Here is a 12,151-nt window from a genome sequence, read left to right as displayed (position 1 = left end):
AATAAATATATTTTATGGTAAAGTTTATAGTTATAGAGTGAGGACAGGTAATACATGCTATTTTTTCTTCATTGTTCTAAGTAGTTTTTATCAATGTTTTTAATTACATATCTTACTTTTGCAATTAAGTAAACGTACAAGACATTATGCTTAATAATAAAATGTCCTTTTTTTTCATTATCCATCTTATTCCATCAGTTTACATGTTTCTGTTTCAGGGTGTAAATCTTAAAGGAACAGGGTGATCCTGAAGGAACGAGGGGTTAAATACCCACTCTGACCTGCTGAACACACACATATACTAAACACCCACGCTGTGTTTGATTTCTGCTCAGAAAACTTTGATTTTACTAACTTATCAAAAACTGCACACACCCATCTCTTCTAAAGCATGACTCAGCCTCTCAGTCCTCTGTGATAAAGTGAAGAATGTTAACGGCAGATTTTACAGCTACAAAGAACACACATTTACACCTTTACAACAAATTTATATTACATTTTCAGCTATGAAATATTGGATCTGTAGTTTTAAAGATTTACACTACAGGTCAAAAGTTTTAGAACACCCAATCTTTCCCTTTATTTTTGCCATATATTTACTATTCAGGCTCTTCACGTTTGCTTTGCTCTCTAGTTTCAGCAAAGCAATTTTCTAATTGTTAAGTGCTTATATCATTTGTTACATCATTTTGTTGTTTTGTCTGTTTTGTGTTTCAGGCTTGTTACTGTAACGGGAAATCCAAATGTCACTGTCAAGGAGTTAAAGGCCAAAGGGTGAGTAAATAAAATAAAATAAAATAAAATAATAAGTTGTGGTAAAACTAGGTAGGTAATTAATTGCGTGTGTTAATGCATATATATATATATATATTAAATTTGGTAAAATCAAAGAAACTCATCATTTTAAAGTGGTCTCTCTCTCTCTCTCTCTCTCTCTCTCTCTCTCTCTCTCTCTCTATATATATATATATATATATATATATATATATATATACATATATAAGAGAGCACTTAAAAATGATGAGTTTCTTTGATTTTACCAAATTGAAAACCTCTGGAATATAATCAAGAGGAAGATGGATGATCACAAGCCATCAAACCAAACCTAACAGAACTCAAGAACACATGGTCAGCATTAAACATCCTCTTACATTAGTGACTCCATCAGCTCTCTACACACATCACTCATACACCACTAATACAACCGTTTTAACAAGAAGCATAAATCTAACACCTGTACCTGAATGTTCCTGCACTCACACACACACACACACACACACACACTTAGGGCAGATACCTACCTTTACTATCTCTCTCTCTCTCTGTCTCTTTTCTCTCTACTCTCTCTATCTATTACCACATAACATCAAACAAGAAAATATATATATATATGTATATATCTTCCTTTTCTATTTCTCCATTCATTTTCTGTAAATATTCAGATCTATTTGTTGTTGTTTCCTAATATTTGTATCTTGTTTGCTATAATCTGTTTTTTTTTTCCTTCTCTTCCCCTCTCCTTTTTCTCTTGTGGTTTACAAATTGTTCAGTTATTATTATTATTATTATTATTATTATTATTATTATTATTATTATAATTATTATTATTATTATTATTAATTATTATTATTATTAATTATCTTTTTTCTATGTATTAATTTTTTTCCCCTTTTCTCCACTATCCCTCACTTCTTATTTTTTTATTTTTATATGTATATTTTTTGTTATTATTATTGTTATTATTATTATTAATTTTTTTTCTATTATATATATATATTTTTTGTTTTCTTCTCACAATGCCCACAGTACCAAAAAACTTTGTACAAACACTTATAAACAATAAAGTTAAATTGGTCCTCCGAAGAGGGGGGGTGAAAAAAACAAACCGAACTGCTTGAATTTTTGCACCAGGAGTAAAGCAGCATAAAGTTATCCAAAAGCAGTGTGTAAGACTGGTGGAGGAGAACATGATGCCAAGATGCATAAAACTGTGATTAAAAACCAGGGTTATTCCACCAAACTTTATGAATATGATCTTGTTTTCTTTGCATTATTTGAGGTCTGCAAAAAATGCTGGAATTTGGGAGAAATGTTGTCTGTAGTTTATAGAATTAAAAAACGTTAAAAAATGTTCATTTTAGCAAAATCAGAGAAACTGATTCAGAAACAATACTTAATATTGAATACTGAAGTGCTCTGTTATTTTTCTTGTATAAAAAAATTATGTATTTCCAGTATTATTAGACATATACAAATAACAGACTGTATTTACAGGCAGATTAATGTAGTAAATTGTATTTAGTTTAACTGTTATTTTTCTCAGTTTTCCTCTGATACTGAAGCACAGCTGTAGAATATCAGTTACTCAGGCTGACTGAGTGAACATTGAGATCTTTGAGGACCTTGAACTGGAGCTCACGTTATCCCTGTTATGGCTTTGATGCCCAAATTCATGAACTTTATCAGCATTCCTTATTTATTTTCATTTCTTCCCAGTCTTTTCCCACCGCAGTGCCTCCCTGTTCCTCCTCACTCTGCTGTATATGAGTGTACAGTATAGTGCTGCACTGAACAGGAGAAAAATGACTAAACTGACTTTTAGATTGTTTTTTTTATATGAATAAACTGAAGTTTTGAATCAATAGAACTCAATTTTATAAAACACATTATTAAATATAGTACATTTTGCTCTTGTGATTATAATCCACATTTAAATAGAGCTGGCCTGTACCTTATTCACTCGTTTACTCACCCACTCTACCCAGTGTTCAACCTCACTCACAAGATAATACCTCACAACGTATAGAAGTGTGGACCTTTCCTGAAGTAAGACTTCATGATCAGTTTACCAACTTGCTGCATGTGAAGCAGTGAGGTTTATACATTGAGATTGATGATTATATGTAAATTATAGTGTGATAGATAGATCTATCTGTCTGTGTGTGTGTCTGTCTGTCTGTTTGTTTGTCTGTCTGTCTGTCTGTTTGTCTGTCTTTCCAATTACCCACCCAATTATATATATATATATATATATATATATATATAAATGTGTATTTATCTCAGCAGTAAACCTGTTTCTGGCCATAAACTGCAGTGTGTGTATGAGCTGAGATGTATCTATCTATCTATCTATCTATCTATCTATCTATCTATCTATCTATCTATCTATCTATTTGTCTGTCCATCCACCCATCGATATGTTTTTTGTCCCTCTGTCCATTTGTCTGTCTTTCTGTCTGTCTATCTATATGTCCATCCTTCTGTCTGTCCATCCATACATCCATTCATGTGTTTTTTTTCCATCCCTCCATCCATTTATCTGACTTTCTGTCTGTCTGTCTATCTATCTGTCCATTTGTCCGACCGCCCGTCTGTCTGTCCATCCATCCATCCATCAATATGTTTTTTTTCTAATTCTCTGTCCATTTATCTGTCTTTCTCTCTGTCCATCTATCCATCCATCCACCCATTTATCCATCGTAATTTTTTCTGTCCCTCTGTCCATTTATCTGTCTTTCTGTTTATCTGTCTGTTCATCTGGCCGTTCATCCATTCATCCATCCATCCATCCTTCCATCCATCTATCAATGTTTTTTTCTATTCTTCCGTCAATTTATCTGTCTTTCTGTCTGTTTTTCTATTCATCCATCCCCATTCCATCATCTATCTATCTATCTATCTATCTATCTATCTATCTATCTATCTATCTATCTATCTATCTATCTATCTATCTATCTGTATGTCCATCCATCCATTATGTTATTGAAATGTATAACATATAACGTATATCACTACCAACAGGGTGAAAAGGGGTATCCTGGTGATTCTGGACCTCCTGGAGTAAAAGGCTATGCTGGAGCTGAAGGTCATCGAGGGCCTCAGGGTGAAAAGGTATTTTAAATTTCCTGTATTAGATGTCCTGCAACATCCTGTATCTCAGCTTTATTTTATATGTTCTGAATCTATATAGTGGTAAAATATACATTATTTGCCTCTAAAGCTAATTAAACCAAGCTCATTAGCCACACACAGAGGTGCAGTGGTAAAAACAAAGGATCGGAAATGGACCAGGCTTAAAATACCATTAAAACAATGTTCACGTAGACCAGGTTCAGCCTTGACATACATGAATATGCGAGATAACCAGCTTAACCAAGCTAATTAACCATTATGAGCAGCGTTATGGTCGCCTAGCAAAGAGGTACAGCGGTAAAAACAAAGGATCGAAAACTGGATCAGGATTAAAACAGCTGATATCTAATTAATCCCTATCTAATCACCCTGCTGGTGAAGCTCCTAGCTTGGTGAAGAGTAGAAACTTCTCTCAAATCTTCTGAACTATAATAAATCTATAATAAATCAATGAGGATAAATAACTAAATCAATAAATCAATCAATAAATAAATAAATAAAATTTGTCGGTAAAAGGTTTACACTTAAATTTATATCAGGCCTTATTTTCATATTTCTATGCATGAACCTTTATTTGGGGTTGTTTCTGCATATCTTTTGAAATAAAACATAAATACATAAATAAATATAAAAATGCTGAAATAAATAAATGATTAAAACTAACAAATTTGAAAATCAATGAATAAAAAATACATGCAGAAATAAATGAATACATGTAGAACTACATCAGTCAATAAATATATAAATGAATAAAGCTATTTGTTAATGTGTTTATTTATCTGTACTATTGTTTATGTGCATTTATTTATTTCTTTACACATTTATGTTTGCATTTATTTATTTATTTATATGTTTGTCATTTTTCGTCCTCCATAACCACATAGTAAATATTTCTCTCATAAAACTATGAAAAATGCTTTGCGGAAATGTAGAGTCTTTATAAAAGTGAAAAGCAGTATTTTAATAATTTAATAACAATGATTATGATTGTTGTATTAATCATGCTTTGTTTTTAAGGGATATCCTGGTCCTGTTGGTGTTCCTGGAGCAAAAGGGGACAGGGTATATACATATATATTATTATATATTATAGTATATATATATATATTTTCTTTTTTATGTTTTTTGTGTATTCCTGACAGCCAGAATGAGTGAATGAGTGAATGAATCAACTCATAAAATCTCTCAAACATCTCCAAAAATGTTCTTTAACTTCCCTTAAAATCTGTGTTACATAAAATGTATAACAAATAATACATAAAATATTATAATAATGCATATATATTTTAAGCTGATATCTGGTCTGTTTTTAGGGTCTTGATGGAAATATAGGTTTCCTTGGAGCTCCAGGTTTGCCGGTAAGATCTTCTTCATCTTCTATCATGTCTATTATTTATAATCTCTGTCTAATTTCACTAAGTGTGTTTCCATGCACTTAGAAAATCAGTTTCTAATCTGATTACTGCAATAATCTAATTGATTAGATCATCAAGTAGTCATCCAAACATTACACTCTAATATATTAGACCAGAGTAAGATGTAGAAATCTGATTATGCTGATTAAATCATCTAAAATATTATGGCTCGATGCATTATAAATACTAGTGCATCTGAAACAATTAGAATATCATTGAAAAGTGACTTTATTTCAGTAATTCGGTTCAAAATGCAAAACTCATATATTATGCAGATGTATTAAACACAGAGTAATCTATTTTAAGGATTTTTTTTTTATTGTTGATGATTATGGATTAGAGCCAATAAAAACCCAAAAATCAGCGTGTCAGAAAATTAGAATATTATATTAAACCAATTGTTACTTTTGGCAGTGTGGGCAGTGTGCCCAGCAGTGTCCTGCTGGAAAATGAAATCTGCATCTCTATAAAAGTTGTCAGTAGCAGAGGGAAGCTGTAAGATATGAAGTGCTGTAAGATTTTGTGGGAAAACAAAACTGCACTGACTTTAGACTTGATAATAAAACACAGTGGATCAACACCAGCAGATGACAGACATGACTCTCCAAACCATCACTGATCATCAGTACATTTTACATTTCATTTGTAAATCACGGGAGCAGAGTCTGGAGGAAGAGTGGAGAGACACACAGTCCAAACTGCTTGAGGTCTAGTGTGAAGTTTCCACCAATCAGTGATGGTTTGGATAAAGAGAGGCATGTCATCTGCTGGTGTTGATCCACTGTGTTTTATTATCAAGTATAAAATCAGTGCAGTGTTTTAATGTAATTTATTCTTTGTAATTAATGTAATTTAGTCTTTTTCTTCAGGGAATCCCGGGACATCAGGGTCCTGTTGGTTTGCCTGGGAGTCCTGGATGCAACGGAACAAAGGTATTTAGTAATAAGAGCAACGTAATGTATAATGCCCAACAAGAAAATAAGAGGAATAAAAAAAGTTTTCAGTTTATATTTGTATTTGTTTATTTTTTTAAGATGAAAAAGAACAGAAGCGCTGCACCATTATAATAGCAATCCGCCAAAATCAGAGCACACCTGGCTCTAAAAAAGGGCTCTTAATGTATAATTAAGTGTCTTCTATACCAACACTACTAGTCCGTGTACCACAGGGTAGAGGTTAGATCGGGCCCAAAAAATCCGACCCGACCCGCACGTTCTGCCCGAGCCCGACCCGACCCGAACCATAAACTGTATGTTTTTGGGCTGTTTGAATGAGCGAAAAATGATCAGAATTATGTTAATAAACACTGTAACATAGAAGCATAGAACTATTATTTAATTCAAATGATTTTTAAGAACAGCTACACATTTTTCATTATAGTTTATTTTAATTTAGTTTTTAGTTTTTCTCCTACAGTTCAGTAAGTTTTAATTCGTTTTTAGAGTGGGCTTGCTAGTTTTTATTAGATTTCACACAAACTTATTAGAGAGATCCATCTATGAAACAAACGAAAGAGAGAGAGAGAGAGAGAGAGAGAGAGAGAGATTTGTGTGTTCTGGTGTATGAGCTACTCACAGGTAAAGGTTCTCACACACTGTATCTCCTGTTTCTCTTTCATATTCTAATCCCGTACATAAATCTGCAGTTTCTCAGTGTTTTCTGTCGTATTTTGCGGCTAGCTCGAGCGCTTTAAACGAGAACTAATGCCACGGACCACGAGGTGCCGCGCGCTGCCGCTGCTGTGCCGAATCCGACTCCCTGTTGAATCCGACTCCGCTTCGCAAACAGAATCGGCACAACACCTCCCGCTGTTCAACTCCGGGAGTGAAAACAGTGCTTATAAATAAATTAAACACGAAAATGAGGGCATTCAATGTTGTTATTTGGTTCGTTTTCGTTCACAATAATAATTGGTTACTTAGCAACATTGTGATTATCACACCAGAGCTTTATATAAAATAAAAATATAATTAAAAAACAGATGCCTACATGTCAGACTCTTTTCTAAAGCCCGACCCGACCCGGCCCGAAGAATGGGGTGGGTCAGGTCGGGTTCGAGCAGAGAATCTAACCTCTTCCACAGGGTGCCCTTTCCAATATAGTAAATGGGATACAGTGCTGTATAGGGTTCATTAGAGGACCCTTCTAATGGAGGTGGAGGTGCTCACCACTGGACTAAATGTGATTTGGTGCTCCATAATATCCCTCACAGTTAAATCAATCAATTGTAAAACTCATTCCCTTTCTTTCACTTGCATCTATTCCATCCATTTTAGGCATTTTTAATTTTAGGCACAGCATCTCCAGAAAGAGTCCGCCCATGTATTAAATATTAAATACACCTAATAAAATATAATTCAGATTATTATCTGTTTCTGATCGCAGGGAGAACCTGGTGGACCTGGTCTTCCTGGCCTGCCTGGCTCCATTGGATCAACGGTAAGATTGTAAACTTAACAATCCAGTAAATGTTACGGTAGATAATTAAATTTTAGTCAAAATAACCAATTCAAACTGAAAACTAACTCTTTTATTCTGCTTTTCAGGGAGTTCCTGGTGAACGTGGGCGAAGAGTGAGTTTTTACACCCTGTACAAGTCACGTTGCATAGCTTATTGCTATCTTTTACCCCACCAACAGTCTATTTTTGCGCATTCTGCCTGCATCATTTAAATAGCAACAGTGCTTCTGAATATATCTACTCTGTAAATGAGGAGTGTTTAGGTACACAGCAAAAAGTGTTGAATTAACTCCCACAGAGTTGATTTTAACTCTTTCCCAGGGTTTATATATTTTGAGTTAAATCAACACCTTCATTTTTAACTCACATTTGTATTTGTATTTAACTCCCTAAATTGTCAAGTCAAGTCAAGAGTCAAGAGGCTTTTATTGTCATTACATCTGAGTACAGGTACACAGTGTGATGAAATTACGTTCCTCCGGAACCATGGTGCAACATAGAACAACAAGCAATAGACAACATAAAGTGCAGGAGTGACGACAGTGCAACATAAAATTATAAAATTATAACACTAAATAACAATAAATACAATAAATACAAAAGACGAGACAATTTAAAGACAGGACAGTGCAGTACCGATACGGTATAATAAAGTGTATAGTGGGGATAAGGTGCAGAGATGTGTAACATACTGTAACATATAGAACATATATAATCACAGCAGTTACTGAGGTAGAGTTTATAGTTTTTAAGAGTGCAGCAAATATTGCTGATAGGAATAAAGACATGTCAGTCTCTGTGTGATGAATGGGTGAAGCTCAGTGTTTGTGTGTGTAAAGGGGGGGTGGGGTGGGGTGGGGTGTACAGTTCAGTTTTGTGCGAGTGTGTTGGGTGTGTGGTGGTTGGGGGTGGGTTCAGCTCTGTCTCTGTGCGTTGAGAAGTCTGACAGCCTGGTGGAAGAAGCTGTTGCAGAGTCTAGTAGTGGAGGCTCGGATGCTCCTGTATCTTCTGCCGGACGGTATCAGAGCGAAGAGTCCGTGTGAGGGATGGGTGGGGTTGTCCACAATGCTGGTGGCTTTGCGGATGCAGCGTGTGGTGTAGATCTCGGTGATGGAGGGAAGAGAGACTCCTTTGATCTTCTCTGCTGTCCTCACTATCCGCTGTAGGGTCTTGCGATCTTGTTACGCTAACAATAAAAAAAAAACCTAAAAGTTAGAAGAGGATTAGTCAATTGATAGGACTATTTATCATTAAATTATTACTATACAGGGTAGCTTAGATTGTGCTTTTGGTTCCTAAAACAGGATAAAAAAATGCATTCCATCAATTTTTTCCATTGCATGGGAACTTAAGAATCCTGCATTGCAGTTCTCAGTGCATTATCAGCACTTTACAGTGCAGAAGATGGTAACTGGCTCTTATAGCCTACAACACGTTGGCTAGGCTAACAGCCATTATATAAAACCTAATGGAATACCCAGTGGAAGGCATTTTTTTCTGCTATCTTCTAAGTAGTCTTTATTAAAGCTCCTGTTGGTGTAATGTGAGGTATCAGAGTAAAGTGAGGTTCCTGTGGCTTTATTTATTTAAAGAAATTATTTATTTATTAATTTATAGAACTTATTTATTACTGACATTTTACACATTTTTTATATATATAATAGGGTGAACCCGGACCATCAGCTCCAAGCATTAAAGGACTCCCTGGACCTCCAGGACCTGTCGGTGCTCCAGTATGTATTTCTGTTTATTCTTTTTTTTTGTATATCATTGCTGTTTAATAATAGTATCTCCATTTTTGGTGATTTTTAGTTACTACATAATTTGAACAGAAAAACAAGGACCTGCTCTTTGCTATCTTACACCCCAGCAACAGCCTTTTTTTACTCCTTGCTTCCACACTGTTAAAATAGCGTCAGAGTTTAGGAGTAAATCTACACCGATGGGTGTGGTGGTCTGGAAGTGAGGTGTGTTCAGGTAAATTACGGCCCGCGGGCCGTAGTTTGGACATCCATGACCTATATTATATTTATAATATGACCTATATTTATATTATATAGGTATTTTAGAAATAGAATGAAAGTTGGCCCGCTGTTAAGCAGGTTTTTATAATGTGAGATTCAAAGTTTGAATACTAGATGTCAGAAACGGACCAAAGAGTGTAAAAGCGGAGAGGGTGCGCATTTCTAGCGCAGAAAAACAGGCCAAAGAGTCTAAAAGCGGAGAGGGTGCGCATTTCTAGCGCAGAAAAACGGGCCAAAGAGTCTAAAAGCGGAGAGGGTGCGCATTTCTAGCGCAGAAAAACAGGCCAAAGAGTCTAAAAGCGGAGAGGGTGTGCATTTCTAGCGCAGAAAAAAAGGCCAAAGAGTCTAAAAGCGGAGAGGGTGCGCATTTCTAGCGCAGAAAAACGGGCCAAAGAGACTAAAAGCAAAGAGGGTGCGCATTTCTAGCGCAGAAAAACGGGCCAAAGAGTCTAAAAGTGGAGAGGGTGCGCATTTCTAGCTCAGAAAAACGGGCCAAAGAGTCTAAAAGCAGAGAGAGTGCTCATTTCTAGCGCAGAAAAACAGGCCAAAGAGTCTAAAAGCGGAGAGGGTGCGCATTTCTAGCGCAGAAAAACGGGCCAAAGAGACTAAAAGCAAAGAGGGTGCGCATTTCTAGCGCAGAAAAACGGGCCAAAGAGTCTAAAAGCGGAGAGGGTGCGCATTTCTAGCGCAGAAAAACAGGCCAAAGAGTCTAAAAGCGGAGAGGGTGCGCATTTCTGACGCAGAAAAACGGGCCAAAGAGTCTGAAAGCGGAGAGGGTGCGCATTTCTAGCGCCGAAAAACGGGCCAAAGAGTCTAAAATGGTGTGTAAATGAAAGTAATCAGGAAAATGTATTATTTAAAGTGGTGTATTTCATTATTTGTTTTATTACAGAGTCTTTGGCCCGTGACTTCAAATATATTTCTCCTTCTGGCCCCAACAAAAAAAGTTTGGCACCCCTGCAATAGGTGGATCCAGCACACAGTGCAGTACCCAAATCCAGCTTTTAACTCAACAATAAACAGAATAAAGAATAAAATAACATCACTGCTCCTTAAATCCTTAAATGAGCTGCTGGTGTATCTTCACAGTGTGAACGAACAGCTCATTATCTGTCTCTGCTGAGACGCACAAAAGCGCCATGCTGTTAAAATACGAACACGCCAAAGTCAGAGCTCACCTGGTTCTTAAAGAGAATGACAACTGACTGAACATTGAGTGGTTTATTTTACATTACGCCCAAAATTAACCATATCCATGATTAATTAAGAGAATTAGTGCATGTCTTTTGCACATTTTGAGTCGCACAAGGTGTATTTTTTGCTCTTTTACGATACCAAAGACACACCGACACAGTGAACTATAGAGCACTAAAATAAGGCCTGAGGAATGGACCAACAGAAATTTTCCAAAATTTCCTGAAATGAACTGTAATGTGTCTGTTTTTATGAAAATACTTCTTTTTTTTATTGGACATTGATTATATATAGGTGTTTAAAAAACTCCAGCAGCACAACACACATTAACACCTCATGCACCACCACTGTGCTAATCCATGCTAAAATAAAAATAATAATGCTCTAGAAAAAAAAGAGAGCACTTTAAAATGATGGGTTTCTTTGATTTTACCAAATTGAAAACCTCTGGAATATAATCAAGAGGAAGATGGATGATCACAAACCATCAAACCACCAAACTGAACTGCTTCAATTTTTGCACCAGGTGTAAAGCAGCATAAAGTTATCCAAAAGCAGTGTGTAAGACTGGTGGAGGAGGAGAACATGATGCCAAGATGCATACAAAAAAAACTGTAATAAAAAAACAGGGCTATTGCACCAAATATTGATTTCTGATATAAATGAATAATGAGTGTAGAAACGAGGAGGTGGTCATGATGTTATGTCTGATAAAATTTGATATATTGTCTGTCTTTTGTCTTACAGGGAATTTCTGGCCCACCAGGCCGAGATGGATCTCGAGGACCTGAAGGTTACAGAGGAAGTGATGTGGGTATTTTTGCTCAGTCAGTTTTATGAGGTAGAGTCACCTGGAATTCAGGAATTTAGGCTTTCAGTTAACAGGTGTGCTGAACTTGTCAAGAGTTAATTACTTAAATTTTAGAATTTCTTGTCTCTTAATAAAGTGTTTGAGAGCATCAGTTAAAGTAAAGTAGTGAAGAGGTAGAGTTACAGGTATACAGTGAATAGTGAATATTTGAGTAATGTTCGAATCCAGGTTATGAGAAGCAACAACTCAACTCAACTAAATAAAGAAAAAAATATACTATAAGAAAAAATGAAGCTTAGTCAATCTGAAAAGAAGAATTTCAAGAACTTTGAAAG

At 35.6% G+C, this 12,151-nt stretch overlaps 1 protein-coding gene across 1 annotated transcript in view; it reads left to right on the top strand.

Moving 5' to 3' along the window:
* LOC103022131 (collagen alpha-5(IV) chain) overlaps nt 1-12,151 on the top strand; it is a 58,599-nt gene that overhangs the window by 4,760 nt on the left and 41,688 nt on the right. Inside the window, exons 2-10 of the mRNA XM_049478900.1 lie at nt 718-774; nt 3,802-3,891; nt 4,930-4,974; nt 5,226-5,270; nt 6,197-6,259; nt 7,713-7,766; nt 7,874-7,900; nt 9,452-9,520; nt 11,753-11,815. Coding sequence (XP_049334857.1) covers nt 718-774; nt 3,802-3,891; nt 4,930-4,974; nt 5,226-5,270; nt 6,197-6,259; nt 7,713-7,766; nt 7,874-7,900; nt 9,452-9,520; nt 11,753-11,815 — 513 coding nt within the window. The remainder of the gene's footprint in view (nt 1-717; nt 775-3,801; nt 3,892-4,929; nt 4,975-5,225; nt 5,271-6,196; nt 6,260-7,712; nt 7,767-7,873; nt 7,901-9,451; nt 9,521-11,752; nt 11,816-12,151) is intronic.

This window comes from Astyanax mexicanus, chromosome 4 (genome assembly GCF_023375975.1).
Source record: "Astyanax mexicanus isolate ESR-SI-001 chromosome 4, AstMex3_surface, whole genome shotgun sequence".
Taxonomy (NCBI): Eukaryota; Metazoa; Chordata; class Actinopteri; order Characiformes; family Acestrorhamphidae; genus Astyanax; species Astyanax mexicanus.
Note: the sequence above shows the minus strand (reverse complement) of the source record. Positions and strands in the feature narration are given on the sequence as shown.